General features: G+C 33.5%; 1 protein-coding gene across 2 annotated transcripts in view; it reads right to left on the bottom strand.

Annotated features, from left to right (window-relative positions):
- Positions 1–2,166: 2,166 nt before the first annotated feature.
- The window catches only part of DIP-lambda (Dpr-interacting protein lambda), a 160,913-nt gene continuing 143,844 nt past the window's right edge, over positions 2,167–19,235 (bottom strand). For both annotated transcript variants that reach the window (XM_087405113.1, XM_011066701.2), the window contains exons 5-10: positions 18,869–19,054; positions 13,252–13,438; positions 8,472–8,603; positions 5,975–6,094; positions 4,573–4,743; positions 2,167–4,231 (exon numbers count right to left, since the gene is read on the bottom strand). In XM_087405113.1, the coding sequence (XP_087261239.1) occupies positions 3,894–4,231; positions 4,573–4,743; positions 5,975–6,094; positions 8,472–8,603; positions 13,252–13,438; positions 18,869–19,054 (1,134 nt within the window). In that variant the 3' untranslated portion in view covers positions 2,167–3,893. The remainder of the gene's footprint in view (positions 4,232–4,572; positions 4,744–5,974; positions 6,095–8,471; positions 8,604–13,251; positions 13,439–18,868; positions 19,055–19,235) is intronic.

Here is a 19,235-nt window from a genome sequence, read left to right as displayed (position 1 = left end):
CACTTCATCAAGTACGCTGTAGTTATAGAAATATATGTGCCCAATGCATTTTTTATATACCTTGCATATTTTATATTATATATGAAGTGCGTCAAGCAAAGTCTGTGATGTGCTTAAAAACTCGCCGGATTTTTGTAAAGTGCCTTGCATTATTACAATGTGTATTATCACTAAGTGTATAATATATTTAAATACAATAATATATTATTTACAATACAGTATCGATCCTTTGAATTTTACAATAAAGGCATTAATGCAAATGAACATTAAAAAAATATATTTTATACATCTAATAATACAACGTGTCGGCGTTTTCATTACATTAATTTTAACGCTTACGAATTTCAGTTGAATAATTGATGGTAACAACCGCATATTTAAGCGCAATTAAATCAATATGACGAATCTTGCGATAAATCTCACAATGGGATATTTCCTGAAAGAATAACGGGAAAGCAATATTAAACTGCCGGCATTTTCTAGCGAGCTTTTAAGCTAAATGAAAGTCCGATCTGACGAGACTTCACTATACCGTATTTATTGTCGTGCCCTCCGCTCTGCGTTCGGACTACAGTATACGTCGGCTCATCTAATCGTAAAAGTGCACCGACCGAATTAAGCCACGCCAATTTGCGATAGTCGAGCGCACATTTAGCCTGTCCAGTGTCCTGGTCGCGACAGATGCTCATGGAAAGATAAAAAAGTATTGTGGAAGACGAAACGGGGCCGTAAACGGCCAGCGAAACGGGGGTCAGGAGTCTGAGCGCGCACGCGAATCTCGAATAAATTTAATTTCCTTTGACAAAATTTCGTATCTTATTGATCCTCTGTATTTTATATCGATACACTTGCAATTATCAACAGCAACAATAACAGCACACAGTGATTTATTTTTGAACAGCGAATGCTATAATAGAAACAGAAAATTATGTATATACAGAATAATTCACAGAAGCTCCATAGAGCTCATCAGGATCAATTAGTCCACGTTATCGCATTTCGAACCGCTCAATTATAGAAAAGCTCATGAATTTTTGCTGTCTATATATATATATATATATATATATATATATATATATATATATATCTATAAGTAGATTCTTTGCTATTAATATGGATATAATATAAAGAGAGGATGTAATATATAAAGTAAAGATTATATGACATTTGTTAAAAATAAAATGTAAAATCTTTTTAATTTTTATGTAAATGTGTTAATTGATAACGTTCGCACGAAGTAAAAGGAATAACTTATATTTTGAAATATATATTTATTCCATGTACTTCAACTCTAAGCGGCAAAAATACGAACATTAATTTGCGAGAACTCTTAACGTCGAATCGAAAGTTCGTGCATCGCGTAAATTTCGTGTTTCTTCTGCACGATAAAAAACGTCTCTCATAAAACAGCTGATGCAAAACAGTTTTCCGATAAATAGCGTTAAAAAAACAAGACGTGTTATTCTTCGATCAGTCTATTTCGATCTACAGATTTGTTTGCCTCTTGCTTCGGCTTTTTGCAAGGTCTGTTGAACAGTTAAATTCAATAGCCACGACGAGATCTATACGAACTCTGCAGCATGCAGGATGTCGGCACAGAGAGAACTCATCTCGCAGTTCCGGCACATTCGCACCCCGATGTTATCTCCTTTTTCCGTGTTCGCCGTGTCGATCGAGCGATGCACGAACTTGTTTGACCTGTATTTTATCTACAGTCCGATTAATCGCCGGTTACGTCTAAACGAGAGAAAAAGAGAAAGAGAGAGAGAGAGAGAGAGAGAGAGAGAGAGAGAGAGAGAGAGAGAGAGAGAGAGAGGAAAAACCTCTCTAACTCACGTGTTGACATCGTGTCGCGTATATTTACAGAGACCCTGTCGAAAGTTTCGACGGAGTCTTTTTTGGTCGCAGCAGTGACTACATCCGATCGCATCTAGATATACATCCTTGTTATATCGAATAAGGGGAAGACCTATATTTCTTTTTTTCTTCTTTCTTTAGCATGACTTCGCTTCATCCTCTCGATTCTATTCCCATCACAAGTCTCAAATCCTCAAACAGTGCTATAGAAATATTTTTAAAGAAAAATCGAACTCCCCAATTTATAATCGTTTAAATTGTGATAACGGATTGAATAAAAATTTGAAATATAATAGAACATAAGAGGTCTTTCTCTTTTTTGGTTTCATAAAATTTTAAAACTGTATTTTCCTGCATTTATTCAATATAAAGTTTTTCAATAAAAATATTAGTGTATTTCAAAGGATTTTTATTTGCAAAATTTTAGAAGCACTGTCATAAGGTCTAAATAACTCGGAAGCAGAGTTATTTTTTTCTCTGTACATTTTGACCGAATTTACTCGACCTTCATTTATATTTACAATCATCGCCAGAGGGACTGACCTACCCAGATAGGATTGTCGTGTACGCACGGCGCGTCCCTTTGCGTTACTTTTAAGCGACTAATGAAGATCCACGAGGTGTCCCTAACTAACCCTTTTGCTTGCCTTCCTAAGTTCATTCATTAATCTCTATCCAGAATTTATAATAGTTTCGTATGCAAATGATGTCCGACGATACGTGAAATATTAATTCTCTTATGAATAAGAGTTAAATATCGCAATGACTTAACTGAGAAGAAGAAAATGACTTACCCTTCTTTAGTAAAAATATGCTTTATATATTTTCAATGTCTTGAAAACTTTCTTAAAATTCTCATAAATTATAATTTTACGAAGATAGATTTCTAGAATACAATCACACGACAAATTTAATGTTTACTTTAAAGTTATGATTAAAAAGATAAAAGCTGCCAGGGGGAAATTATACATAATAAATGATAGAGGGTAATGAAGATAATGACCAGGCAGTCGATGTCAGATTCCGTTGGAATCAGGCTTTTCTCTCCTTAAATAGATTGGTTTTCTACTCTTCAAAGATATTGGATTTCGCGATCAATACTTAGAGCGAGGTACGTAATCCGAGAAAGCATTTTGACATCGCAAAAAACGTAAAGTACATCAAATAATGATTAAAGCAGAAGTCTGTAATATTCAGAGATTTCTTTATAACGATTACCCTCTTTAAATATATTCTGACAAGCTTTGAGAGAAAAGTTTCACCATTATTAATAGCGGAGATAATTGTTTCCTACAAGTTATGTAACATTGAATATTTTAAGATTGACTTTATTGTAGAAAAAAAAGAAATATGATCACGTTAATATAAAATTAAAAAATTATGTAATTGTATTTAAAATTTTCAGATAAGTTTACAGTTAAATATACAGGATAAGTTTTGGTTAATCAGTTTTGTGTAGATAGAGCGGACTAAACTGAGCGGACTAAAACTCGAAAAGTCCTCTACCATTTTGCAATTTTCGTAATGGTTAACGAGATATTAATTACTAAATATTGAAAATTGGTTTTCAATAATTTTTTATTCAAATACCATCAACTTCACAGAAAAACTGCAAGAGACAAAAATTATTTATTTTCTTTCCATAGAACCCTAAGAATTTTTTCAGAATTTTTTATCAACTTTTTAATATTGCATTTTCTTATTTTTGCCACCATGAGAAAATATGGTATTAAAAAATTCTGAACCTTGAATCCGGAACACCTTGTATATTTAATAATGTAAACAATAAAAAAAGGCATAAAAAAATTACTTTTAAAAATTCATAATAATTCCACACGTGTGTAAATAAAAAAAATTTCAAAAAGTCAATGCTTGAAACTTTAAATCAACGTTAATTGATCAAATGTTAATTCTTCTACCTGTGTCGCGCAGGATCGAGATCTCTCTAAATTTATTCTTCTTCGGTCTGACTCGTGGATCTTTATAATCGTAGTTTCTCTCATAATCATTTATTTCTGAAGCTCTTCGCCATCGTCTTACAAAGTGGTCGGCAGAAGAAGCAAAAGCAAGATCGCGGACACCGAGGGATGCCTGAGATTCGCGGCATTTACGATGACCCAAGGCGGTGGCGGTAAGGAAGGCACGACGGGCCTGTCCGTTCTTTGGCCCTCTTGAGTGCTACCGGTCATGATCTGCGTGGTACCGAAATCATCATCGCTGTTGATGGAATCACCTTCCTCGAAACCGCCCGCGTGTCCTCGCCTGCCACTGCTGTTGTTCTTTTTTTTACCCTTCGCTACTGGCTTCTTGCGCTGCCTAATATCCGTGTTCTTCATGAGTGTCGTCGGTGTCGTCTTCGCAGAAAGGTGCAGCTCTAAACAGGAAATGATAAAAACATTGTGGTATACTGCGTAATATGCCGCAAGATAATAACGTTGAGAGAATTATATTAAATAACGGTAATGTAAAAAAAAAAGGAGTTTTTAGAATTTACTGATAAAGCTTATTAATGAAAAGTAACAGAAAATTTTGTAATCCTTCTAATCACAAATGAAAAATTGAAAATTGCAAATAAAAAGACCGATATTATTTTTAAATACTGTCAAACGTATCGCAGGATATATTACTCGTTTCATAATCGGGAATGAGCTATTAGAGAAGAAGATAGAAGCAGACAAAATACAATTTTAGATAATATCAGAGAATTCTTTGTACCTTGTAACCGAACTACGCCGTCGTACTTCCCGAGCGCGTTGACGGACGAGCACACGTATCCACCAAAGTCCCGTTTTTCCAGGGAATTGACAGTGAGATTCATTTGCCAGGAGTACTCGTTCAACGGTTGCTCCGTCATTACGTATTTGTCACTGGGCAGCAGTTTCTCGCCTAAATAGAAAGCGAATGGAAATATTGCGCTGTTTTTAATTGCGTGGCTCTTTCATGTGCAGCAGAAACGTTCGCCGCGGAATTCAATTTCTGCCCCACAAAAGCGATCAAAAATACAATCGTGCAATATAGGCTGGTACGATCCAGTAAAATACTGCTCATTTAAAACGCGTTGAATAACAGACAATTATTTAACTTTAAAATTTCAACTTTAAAACAGTGCGCACGACTAGTTTATTAAACGTTCAAATTACATTCCAGTATGTTTCCAAGTGTGCTTTAATATTCGAAAATAAAATGTTTACTTTAACATCAAAGACAGCTAACGTTTGGTAAAGTAAGTTCTTACTACTAATACACCGGGGAGCAATAAAAATTTTTGCAAAAAAAAAAAATAAAGACTCAAATAAACAAGATGAAAAACATATTCGTACCCACACTCGAGTCAATAACTGCAAGAGAAATATGTAGCTTATAAACAACACTTTTATGGTTTTCCAATCAGAGCGATATAAATGACTCAATTTTTGTTATACAACTGTATCAATTATTCTCATATGTATTTTTCAATATTTGTGTATCGTTTATTGCGCAGCATAAAGTAACGCTTTGAAATCATCCGCGAGAAACTGTCGTCGTTAATCAAAAATTTTCAAACGCATTGATTTTGACGGGAAATTTATGGAGCTTTTTTTCGGAACGGCAGCGCGTTTACGAGCAATTCACAAATTTACATATTTGATTAACGCGTCTAGTGCAAAAAGTCTCTTCGTGACGCGACAAAACTATAATACAATCGCGTGAAATGTGTGTATGTGTGTGTATATATACGTGCGTGTATGCGTGGATGCACAGATTTTCAATCTAACGCAATTCTGACTTGCAATCAATATTATTATGGTACGTTGGAGTTTCCGCTTTAGAAACTGATTGCAGCCATTCTATGGTTAATCAAGAGTGCAAATCTGTTAGTGTAATGTGAGATAATACAAATTATGGGGTGTCTGATTATTCAAATTTTTAACAAATTCTTGGATGGACTTAATTTAATTCGCGAGACAGCTATTTTTTCAGCAATTTTTTTACGAATCCAAAAAAGTACTTCGAGATTTCCAAAAACAGATTTCGCATTAGAAAATATTTGTCTTCCCAAATTGTATAGATAATTCACGCTTTATGGAAATAGCAGATTGTACGAAAAGTAGATCATATGAAATATTTTGTCTCTCACCTGCATCTCTGTACCAAGTATTCATAGCATGCGGCGACGCTTCGACGTAACATTGCAACACGACGTCGCTATTAATCGGCGCGGCCACTAATTGATTTGTCACTTTAATAAGAGGTGAAACTGAAACAACCAATCATTAAATTATCGTAATTAAGGGATAATAGTGTAGTCTCTGACATCAATAGAGAATAGCACGATATTCCGTCGTCTTTTTTTTAGTTATTTGCTCCTCGAGCAAATATTTTGCGCTTAACAAAAAATGTACATAATGTTAATATTACATCCGAAATAAAAATTAAAATAACAATGAGTAAGTATGTGTCGTTCATTCTGCACATTTTCAGTTTTGTTTTGTATAAATCTTCATATTATTTTTAATGCAACATTTCTTGTCCTAATAAGATTACGAAGATTATCTTAAATGATTACTTGATTAATTAAAAAAGAATTATAAAGGCAAAAAAATTTTACGCGTTATTTAAAGGCAAAATGAGATCAGACAAAAGATCAAAATAGATGGAATAAAAAAATAGAGTGAAAAATACATTTGGAATCCCAAAGGAGACCGCGTGTTTCTCATTCAAGAATTAACTGGTTCTGTCGCACTTTGTGCACGAGAGCCAACGGTGGGTTAATATTACATTTCGTAAGCAGCGAATTAATGCGAAACCCTTTGCGCTCAAATATTTACACGACCCGCGACGACGTGGATAAATCGTCAAGCCCGCCGGTTAATTTTGCAGTAGCGCGCGGCCGGAAGTTTCACGCGCGAGAAAAACGCCCTGCGCGGGTGAACTTCGGGGGTTGATAAAGTTTTCATTTGCGAATGCCGTTAACCAAATTGCACGGTGATTTTTTAGACTCCCGATACGCGAGGCGTATAACGTTGCGAACAATGCGCGCATTCCCGGTAATTCTATTGTTTCTCCCAGAAGAATGTTATTGGCATACTTTTCGCAACAACGTTGTCTTCCAGTGATGAAACTTTGGATTGTTTAACATTAAAACAAACAATTTTTACGTTATTTACGTTATGCGTCATTTAAAAAAATACACAAAAATATGTAACATCGAAATAAAAATATAAAAATATTTTAAATTACGATCAGTGTTGATCGTAAAAAGTTGAAAAAATATTTGTTATACTAATGATTGAATTTTTTTTTGTTTTGTTTAATATTAATAAAGTTGTGCGATAGTTCTAGGGGAAAAGTTTTTGAATGGGAAATTGAGATAATATAGATATCGAAAAATGTTTTAAAGTTTAACTCAACCTCATTTCCTATTGAAAATCTCTATCGGTATATTCCTAACCACAGCGCCGTACAGAAACCAGATGATAGTTTTACCACCGATATTGAAGAAGCATTAATAATCGATATAATTCTCACTAGTAATTAAAGTACATTATAATAAAGTTTACATTTACAAAAGAGAGCTTGACATAATTGAAATGAAAACTGCACTACCTTTAAAATTCATGATTATCCCAATAAAAAAGGTTTCATAATATTTTCGTAATATTTTAAGAATTTTTTACATTTTAAATTTATAAAGTGTTCTAAATATCTTAAATTACTTGAGATTTTATAAATTTTCGTGGGAGAAAATTTGTATAAAATACAAAAATTCTAACATATTTTAGAATCTACATATATAAAGAATTCTAAAAAAAATATAGACTTTCTCAGCATTTCTGTAAAAAGTATTTCAAATCATATAAAACAATCTAAAAAATTTTTTTCTAAAAGAGTTACAAAATTTATATAAAAATTTCTGAAGAATTATGTAAAAAAGACTAAAAAAATTGTTTCATCATAGTATACGAATTATACAAATTATCTACAATAATAAAATTTGACAGTAAAAAAATCGAATTATAGCTATATATAACCTGAGAATATTATACAAATTTTAAAAATCTGTGGATAAATTTTGAATTAATAGGTATAATTATAAAAAAATCTCATAATTAGTTAAAATTTGGAAGATGCATTACAGAAGTGTAATGTTTCGATACAACATTGTGCATGACAAGCACATATTGTCTTAGCAGCATTATAATCATTATATACCCAGTTTAATTAAACAATTAATTAACGCTCTCATCTTGATCCGTCTTGTCATACGTGAACTTGTGAAAGACAGCGAGTAATTATGCAATATAACACACAAGGATCCAGGAGAATCCTTCAATATAATAACTTTTAAAGTAAAAATCTATAACTTTTCAAACAATCGCGTTTCTTTGTAATTAATTATCATTCAATTATGATGCTTTATCTTCTATAAATAATATATTTTTTTATTTCGAGAAATTGAAGCTTTCATAATACATTTCATTAATGTGCGTGATTGACGGTACCTATATCCGTTGCTCGACAATCGTGAGAACATGACTGGGATAATGTTCGGGCATTCTGCCCTGGTAATGTATTCAATGCGACGACGACGAGGCAACGGCTAATTAACGTCCGCATCGCGGCGTGATACCTACAGTGAACATCGACGGAGTAACGCTTGCTGACCGTCGGTGGCACATTGTTGCTGGCTATGCAGAGATACGTGCCCATCTCTTGCCGAAGCACTCCCGTCAGTTCCAGCGTCTCACCGACGAAGGTTTTCAGAGCTGCAACCGGGAAGATCAATATTTAAAACTTTTAACACATCGTACATATCTTCTCTGTGCAACGTAACATCCTTTGGGAGACAAAATAATCTATAATATTTTTTTCCAGCCTTTTTTCTTTCAATTGCAAAAATTTATGTTTTTATATCGTATTTTTAATACAGCGTTAATAATTTTGCATGGCAGTTTATGTAGATGTTATTAACTTCAGGTACGATGAATACATTCCGATAAAGTTTACTGAGATTTGCGTTGAATGTGTATTTGATGCGTATGGTCGTCTACATAAAATCACTAGCATAATTTTCATATGAAAATATATTTTCGACATGAAAGTTTCAGTTGAATTCACGTGAGAGTATTGTTTAGAATTAATAGCATATCTCGCATACTTGGATCATCCAATGTTGTTAAGAGTGGAGAAAAAGATAAAAATTAATATCGAGTTATCGATATAAAATTATTTATTTAGTTTCAAGCATTATTATAAACGACAGTTTTTAATAATTATATGTCTTATAAAAAGATTTTTACGCTTACAGCATCATTTATCTGTATTTTATATTTGATATTTGATAGACAACAAGGATGAACTGGTGTTTAGTGTGTAAGCGTGAAAACGCATTCCCAGTCAATCAGCGCTCAGTTTATAGAACTGAAAAATGTATTTGCACATTTACATATAAATATCAAACATCAAGATCCGCTTCGAGCAAAAATAAAAAATTCTTGCTGTTATTTGTATTAATAAATATTTACCAAATGAAAATATTATCTTTATGCAAATTTTATTCTTATCGAGATCTAATTTCCACTTATAATACTTAAGAATAATTATATATTTTATCGAGTGCTCTAATTGAAATTACATTATTTTTAACTTACGCGCATTCCCAGCACTTTTTCGACCCTATTATTAAATCAATATAAAAAGACTTCTCGGAAACCGCCACTTAAATTTCTACGAGAGACAGTCAACTGGAGTTCATTGTTCCAACGATCAAATTTTGAGTGTCGTTACCGGGAAATGCGTTGTAAAAGTTTACGGTTTATATCCCGCAATCCCGTTTAATCGGAGATGCGAAAAAGTCACGTTGTCGCGAACGACGCATCCGCGAGGTGACGAGATCTCGATTGCCAACTTGGGTGATTCGTTCTCTTACGTCTTCCATCTTTCGCGATATACGGAGGCATCAGCAGGAAGAAGAAGGCGACTTTACGATCGTTCGTTATTTTTCTCTTCCTCCTCGGACGGATCTTCTCCGCCGATCTCCTGCCAAAGTCCTTCCCGCGTTTAACGAGTGTCACCCCGGATGTTCTCCAGGTGTCTATTTTTACGACGCTTCGGAGATCAGGTTGACACGGGTGGGCAAAGGAAAGAACGATAGTTGAAGGAGAACGATGGCAGTCGGGGAAGACGAAAACGGCACGAAGTGACGATTACGATCGGAGAATTTCTTCTTTTATGTCTGTTCATCCTTCTTTCTACCCGCCTCGAAGATTCTTGAGCTCTCATTTTTTTTTTCATACGAAAACTCGACTAATCTCTCCAGCGAGAATGACGCTAAGAGGACAGGTCGTCGGGGATTCGGAGATCCTTCCAGCAGGATCGCAGCTTGTACACGGAATGTACCCCGTACAGCGGATCGGGGATTACCTAGGGTGACGTGGTTGGATTGCTTGTAAGAGCGGTCAATAAGTGCACTTTAACTCGCGAAGGACGACAAGCGGATCCTCGTCCTCGACCTCGTCACGCGGGGGTCGTTAACCCTTGTTAAACTTTAATCCTTCGGGTAGGATTAATCGCGAAAACGAGTTCACTTGAAGTTTATGGGACCTAGAACGATTCTTCTACAATTTCTCTTAATCCGCGAAAGGCGCTAAATAGATCTTTATACGCTATCTCAATGTGAGATTCCCTTGGCGTTCCTTCTGACAGAAATGAGGAGGAGACACACATCGCGACAATAACGAAAAAAGGGGAACGATGCGAGAGGCGCGAGGTCGTAGAATTCAATATATGTATTTATCGATTTATTTATTTTACGATTAAACTCGAAGCAGCGCGTCGTAATAATTTATGGTTTTAGACGTATACCTACCCTCCCTCTTCCCTCCGCGTATGCATTGTGGGGGAGTGTGCTTATGTATTTGCCGCGGGGTGTAAATTACCGTTCGCGCTGTAATTAATTACCGACGGGCTCGAGTAAGCGCGAGAGACGATCGATTATTCCGCGCTGATGCGCCTCGACATTTTATCGCTCCGACACTTTTCCAGCCGCGTCGGCACGACCGTCTTAATTAGAGAATCGACGTAATCGTGGCACTTTTTTCCCAGGAGCTTTATGCGTATCGCTGACTCTCCTTGAACTTAATCCCGCCTAACGACGTGAAAAGAATGGATGTTATCAATGATACTCATAAAAAAACGATTGTGTCACTTCATCACTTCCTGTAGCCGAAAATTTTTTTATCCTTACACAAAGGATCTCTTCGTTATTTATATTGGCGACAAAATCAAACGTCACTTTTGCACTTTATACTGATATATATACGATAATTAAAATAAATATTTAAGCATTATACATAAATGACGTGATATCGTTCTCAATAAAATTTTCTCCGAAATAAGATTTTGATTTAATTCTCTTTTAAAGAGAATTGCTGTTTCGCATAATGGAATTCATGTATTTTCTATTGTACAGTTTCTACATCTGCAGTATTCAATAAATTATTCTACATTCAACAATGGCAATGAATCAAAGACGCAATTCGATAATAAGGCTAAGATGACCGAGAACGAGAAACCATGTCGGCATGCTCGAGCGTGTCGTTACCTATGACCCTGTTTCTGCAAATGTCCTGCTTCGCAGTTAGAATTCGCCGTTCAACATGCATCCTATACCAAGTCAGACGTTAACTTTGAACGTGTGAATCCTAAACTAATGTCAAACCCTCAACTTTAAAGTATAACTCCAACCACTCTGACCAATTCTACTTTAAAATAATAAATAAGCATAATTATTATCGAGACTCTAAAGAGATATATCTTTGAATATATTTATATATTTTATAACAACTGGATCATTATAATTGGATGTGTGATTATTATAATTGAATTGTTAAATTTTTAATTGTCTTTACAATCTATTTAAAAGTACTTATTTCATATTAGACTTTCGCATTTTTTAAGTATTTTTCGATAATTTTATCTCTCTAAATTAAACAGAGAAACACATTTTTGCTCTCGATTCACATCAAATGTTTAAACAACAAGAATTTTGTTAAATCATCATTTTAATAGTAAACTACTCTGATTTGTGCGTAGAGTTAAATACATAATCAAAATTTATTCCTACATTGGGCATAATATTATTAAACAATTATTAAGGTTGTAACTAATGAAATGTTTTATTAAATTTAATTATAAAGGAAAATTCGATCGCGAGTTTAATACTTTGTTTTTATTTACATTTCAGAAACGTCACACGCGAGCGAACGTTGGCACGTTATTATTATCATTATTGTTCCGCTGAAACCAATTAGTATCATTAAATTCGAGAATATGAAATTATTAATGATGAGTAAAAGGAAACATAATTGGCTACACAATATTCGGGTTACGATGAAATATAAGCATCAAGGAATTCCTCAGAATGCACATAATCCGTTTCTATTTAACAATACAATGCAAAGTAAATTTGAATACAAATTAAATTCAATCATCTTTATATAATACGACGTATCATTACGTGAAGTCTCGCAAAATTCACAAAAGTTTTTGTAAATATTAATTAAGGAAAGTTTCAATTTTTATTCTACATATATTATACAAGATTAGAAGGAAGAGAGTGCAAGCTCTGTTTTTGGAATATCCTGTAATATAAATAAATCCGGTTTACATTTTGCCCACTTCACGTATCTCAGACGGTCGTAATTTGCACTGTTTGACTCTGTTGAATCTGTTATTATTCCAACGATATATATACACATATATATATATATAATGCGCGCGCGCGCGCGCGCGTGTGTGTGTGTGTAGTCATCTTGCCAAATGCGTTCGTGAAACATGCGGTTTCAAAGGAATCTCAGATAACTCGATTTTACGAGAATGCTGAGTTCTGCGAATGTAATGCGATTCAAAGCTTATTCTAAAATATCAACGGTAAGTGAATATAAGTTCATCAGAGCATGGACTGCACAGCAGTTATATTGCATGTTATATTTTGAGCTCGGCGTACCCGAATCTAATATACGTATCCACTAATATATGTCTATTGAATGCCTCTCATAATGATAAACGTTAATTATCAGTATCGAGCGACGGAGGCCTTGAATTTCAAATTTAGGTCTAATTTATCGCATCTCGCATTATTAGTGTTGAAATATTAATATAATAAAAAAAAAAAGATGAGACATCTCTCCCAAATTTTTAATTAGAAAACCCGTGTTTCGTTATTCGTTCTTTCGTGAAAATTAAATTCTTCATTTATTTTTAATATCTCTTAATATATTAAAAAATTTTCAATACTAAAGTTTAAATTTAATTTGTTTAATTCAATTTTCGAAACCAGTATTGCGTCCCTTAAGATGTTGTAGATAAGAAATCACTTATAGAAGTTCCTTGAAAGTACAGTAGTACACTTACATTGTTTCTGCCCATCCTCTCTGAGGATAATGTTACGACCGTCTTCTCGTTTCCAAGTGACAATAGGCTTCGGCGAACCTGTGGCGACGCATCGCAATCTTATATTGCCTCCTTCGTGAGTGACCATACCATCTGCAGACTCGTCATCCATTATGTCGGGCGGTATCACTACTTCCATATATCCCATCTGGAACAAGGAGACATGAAAAGATTCGTATGTATTGTGAGAAACTTTAGACTTCAGATTTAAGCATTTAACATTGTGATATTATATATGTTGCAATATAGTTTATTTAAAAATAAAATTCACGTAATAAACCATAGGATAATTCCGACAAATACGCCGCGCTGGAATTTACACCGCAAAAGTCAGAAAAAATAATAGATAGAGTGGGAGTAATTTTCCCATAACTACTCTGTTACATGCTTTTATGTTATTATTATATTAGTATTGTATGATTTCAGTTTTTTACTGATAATATTAATGAAATTATTGTGAGTTGAATCGATTTGTCACTGTGTTGAGTAGCGCCATCATAAATTATAATCTACATAAAATGATTACTGTAGGACGTGCAAAAGACTTGTGGTTATTTCGTGATAGATGAATGTAGAGGAATAGTAAAGCATGTTGTATAACAAAATACAAGTACTATACTTTGCTCTTGTATTCTTTGTTGTCTTGTATATCCCACCTGTTTGAAATATACGACATCTTTAGCGGATGGGATTTATGCTCAAAGTATATAAAATAAGCAGATTGAATTCAGTGCACTAAATGCAATAAACGCATTACATGTACCTCATGTCATAACACTTATAATACATGTGGAAAGATTGTAATTATTATTTATTACTTCATATACATATTTATCATTTTCTTATTCCTTAATAAAACTTTATACACGCATTTTATAAATTATTGTGTCATTTTACTACTTATTTATATGCATTATTTGTAAATTTTTCATGAGTCGTATATATCCTCTCTCCCTCTATGAGTAGTCATATATTCCATCCCTATGGAATAAACGGCAAAAATACAAGGGTTTAAAAAAGTTTATTTTTTAATACAAAATATAAATATTTCTGATTTCCAATATTTTTTTCATAATAATAGACAATACGAAGTTTTTACTGATATAGTTCATTTACTTTAAACATAATAAATAATACTGAATAAATTAAATTTTTGATAGGTGCGGTATATACCGGAGTTACCCTATAATAAATTGATATTTAGCGAGAACCAAATTATATCATCAGTCTCTAACAGAATATATATTATAATTATGTGTTGTAAAATAAAAATTAAATAACATCATTGTTCCTTTAATTTTTAAATTTATATTACATCGAAACTATTTGAACTATTGTTTAAAATTACTCTTCTGTCTACAGGTTGTCGAATATTACAAAAGGGTTTCTGTTATCGGGTTCTTTGTGCAACAGCAATCTGAATCATTTTATTATTAAAACTGTTTCTAGCAAAAGATAAGAACGGATTAATTGCATTTTGATGTACTACGAACGTGAAGATCAAAGAGTTAGAAAGAATTCCTTTTTGCGGAGTAAACAGCTCGTGAGAGGTCATACTAAAGCCGTCTGCGCAAAGACAAGGCTCGAACTACTCACTGGAAAAAAAGTACATTGTTTTACGGTCCCAAGCACGTACACGATGAGGGTACTCTCGCACGGGTATAACGTGCAAGAGTATAGAATTTACTGGATGTGAAATAGTACACGTAGCCTATCCAATTCGATGAAACAAACATGCAACGAAATTTATGGTTTTAGGCGAAATAAAATAAACGTCGGTTTGAATTTGCTTCTTTTATCACACAAATTTGTTTTTTTTTTTATTTTTTATTTAGTAAACGTGCTTCGTTCATTATTACACAAAATTTGCCGAGATGAGATCTGCATCTACCATAATAATATTTTAATACCGCAGTGAAACATCATTTAAAAATTTCACAGTTAATATTGCTATAACAATAATATCATATAGTCCGAAATACACGAGCAAACGTAAAATTTCTATATATTTTATTCCACGTAAATAGATAAAAAATAAAATTTTCCTGATAATTGACGAAATCTGAGCTCCAGCCGCGTTTAATTAGAGAACAAAAATTTATTGTTGTATCATATATTTGCAGCGGCAAAATAATAGCGTGAAAACAACAATATAAAATTTCTGTTGCTTTACATCCTTCAATAATCCTTTTATATAAAAGTACTTAAAAAAAAATCTAATTAAAAGATCTTCTTAATTATGAAAGTATTAAAAAATAATACTAAAAGTATTAAAAAATAAAAATATATTTTCAAATTTCATTAATTCAAAAATAGTTTATACATATATTAAAAAATTTATAATATGCTCTGACAAATCTTCGTATCCAAGGCAGTCAAATTTATTTAATAATTTAATAATTTTAAAAAAGTACAAGAAAAATCTTCAATTTAAGCCAAAATATTTCAAGCAAAATGTTGTAACTTTGCAAAATTCAAACAAAACGCATATAATTTATAAGAATCAATTAGTATAGTAATAAGCTAATGAGAATACAGAACCGAATAATATTTATTATTTTCGCACATGTATGGCGCAGCATTAAACATTAACTTCATCACCCCGTCAGGTCGGAAATATCGTGTCGTCGCCTTGTGCGAGACGTCAGTCGACATAAACTACACTAAAGTGTCTCGTGGCTGTGTAAAAAAGACATCGTTTTACGTCCCTGAACACGTACCGGCGGTCGCTGGTGTGTTATGGGTTAATGTGAATGTAGGTCAAATTTACTGGTCGTGGTGCGGTGCACATGTCCCATGGAATTCAATGCGACCGGTAGAGTGGCAAACCTTCCAATGCAATATACGGCCCTGTGGCAAGATAAAGGGCCCAGAGTGCTCGTCGTGTGAGCAAGACAAATGATAAGTTTGAGTGAGATAACACGAGTATATGTAATGTGTATATATATATGTGTGTGTGTGTGTGTGTGTGTGTGTGTGTGTAAAAAGAGGATAGCAAGATAAAAAATGAATAAAAGAAAATCCGGGATTACGACTTTCTAAAATCATCAGAGATCAAATATAAAGATATGTTTAATACTTATATAATTTGCATTAGCTATGTTAATTTTACAGATTGTCCCGCATTTAAATGCTCAAACAAAAGCAAAAATGAAATCCAGGTCTACAGGAACTTTTTTTTTTTAGTTTGTCGAACCTCCTATACGCTCTTAAAGTTTGGCTATTTAAATTCGGGACATCCTGTATATTTAATATTTTTTTTTTCTAAATTAATTGATTTAGCAAATATTTCCAAATTTCTGAAAACTTTATTTATAAATCAAAATATTTATATATTGCAGTTTCGACACTTTCTCTATTCTCATGTTTCAATCGATAAAGATTTTTTTAGAGCATCTTCTTGCAAACTTACGAGCGTCGGTTTACGAAAGGACGTAGTAACTGCCTGGTAATGGTTTCGTGAATGCGCGTCCCAAGTGGATAAGATAGCGATGTAAATGCGATAAATAATTTCACCGTCGATCGACTTGGTTCGAGATTTAAGGCACGATGGGGTATTTCGAACAATCGATCCGAGAACCAACGACGGGAAAATAATCGCCCGAAGATATACAATATATGCGCATCTGATGCACTTTTAACGTCGACAATAATTTTCCATGTGCCTTTTTCAATACGCGGCTTACGCTTTTCCAAAAATCTACATAATTAAAATCACACGACATCACGTCGTGAGGATTTCATTCTTTTATCATTTCATTGACCATCACAACCCTTTTTCCCTTTACGTGAACATTATGTGTTTATTATTGAATTCTCCTTTTCTTTTTCTTTTTTCTTCTTATGTATTAATAAAGTTACAAATAGTAGAGGAAAGCCCCTATTATGAAATACCGAGTTCATTTTGGATAAGAAGTCTAGGCAGAATTAAAAAAATAATAGGTCATTTTGAAGAGAATTTAATAAGCTTTAAGATAATATTATATAAAAATTAATTCAAATTCTATTTTTTTTTAAAGAAATGTGAAAAGTGAGTAAATTGGAAAGTAAAAAACTGTGCTCCTCATATGAGAAGTCCCGAGAAATTGATAATAACACACAAAGTACATAAGTACTGCAATTAACAAACTTTATTTAATGTTTCTAAAATACAAACAAACACAGCCAGAGTGCACGCAAAATGAGCATGCGATGCATTGTACCCAGAACTCGTCTTCAGGTAGTTGGAACCAAGAATCGCAGAAATAGACATCGATGTCAATTCCGGTTGTCTTTTTTTTATTGTATAATAACACTTATATTTTAGCAACAATTTTCACTGTTTTTACGGTTTTACGATCATCAAATCTAATTTTTGTAATTAAGCAATTCAACATATCCCGTATTTTAGTATAATCTCACTCTATCACTACATGAAGAATTTATTGTCAAATATTTATTTATTAAATAATAAAGTTTAAAGACTGATCTCAATGAACCTTGAAGACATCCAAATTCTAAAATATTTTTTTACAGACATGGTTTAATAATGAAATTTTTCATTAAATAGTTTTCAATTCAAGAGCAATAAATTCATGGTGAAATCAATAGGTAGCGTTTATTAGAAACGTTTATTAGAAACATAGTTTAGCAGAAACGCCGCTATCTCATATTAGACGCCTATCTCATAATAGAAGGCTTTCCTCTATTAACAAAGTGAAATTTCAAGATAATACATATAAAAATGTTTACATTAGTCTCAATTTTTTTCTCCACTGCTTCGCATATAACATTTTTATATTTAATAACATACTTGTAATCACTAATTTTTCGTTAGAAAGAAAAATTTGTTGAATTCCAGAACACATAAGAATTCAAACATAAAGCGAAGTCTTTAAGAATCAGGAGATAAGTCTCCACTCTAATTTTGACAACTTGATCTTCTACTTTAACGTGAAAGCTCCTGCTTCTCGATTCTGAATTGCAGCTGCAACGATGGGCTGATATTACAATCGATATTGAATCGTCGAATAATGGTCAGAGAGGGTTGAAGAAAAAGCGCGCGTTAAAAAGTTATGGTCGGGCTTGTGTATGGAATTTTAAAAATTCCACCAGACGGATCCGACGAAATTGCGCGAAACCTCGATCTTTTTAATCGAATTACGTCGCGCTACGCGACGCGGTGCTTTGTCGGTGGAAATCGATAGAGCCGCGTGCGTAACGACCGTCGTGCGCGCGATTCCAACGTGGAAACGCCGTCGAAAAATAAAGCGTCGTGCGGAAGGTAAATGGAAATTAATTTAACAGAGATACGTTGTTATTGCGGATCTGCTTCGCAACGTGTTTTAACGCATCGGATTAATACCGTGTGAAGCGGTATTTGTGGTATTTCAAAAAATGCGGGTACCCGTGTCATAAAAAAAAAAATAGTAAATAATAATGGAAAGATGTGTATGCAAAAACGTGGGGATACGCAAAAGCGTTGTTAGAAAAGAAATAAAGAATTAGAGTTCTAATTACATCACAATACGTTGTTCTACGTGTCTTTCAATATTTGAGTATATAAACGTATAATACATATATAGAATTGTTATCTCACCTGACTGCGCATAGGGTCGGTATTGACTTGACACATGTAGGTACCAGAGTCGTTCTTCTGGACATTCGACACGTGTAGTTTCCACGTGTTGTGCCCGTTGTGCGTGACGGATAGTCGGCTATTGTGCGCCACCATGTGCGTATGGATCGCCAGAATCGCTCGAGAATCCGACTTTATCCAGGCTACCTGAAACATCGAAAGAAAATTTTATTTTTTGTACAACAAAGGTAGAACAGAAATTTTACAATTTTAACTTTCTAATTGTATTTTCTAATCGGAAAATACAGATAACAGCTTGAAAATGTGTGCGTGTGTGTAATTAGAAAATATAATAAAATTCGATACATTATACAGTTAATCTATTACT

Source organism: Acromyrmex echinatior, chromosome 4 (genome assembly GCF_024713525.1).
Source record: "Acromyrmex echinatior isolate Ae372 chromosome 4, ASM2471352v2, whole genome shotgun sequence".
NCBI classification, from domain to species: Eukaryota; Metazoa; Arthropoda; class Insecta; order Hymenoptera; family Formicidae; genus Acromyrmex; species Acromyrmex echinatior.
The sequence above is the reverse complement of the archived record's forward strand: the minus strand, read 5'-3'. Positions and strand labels throughout refer to the sequence as shown.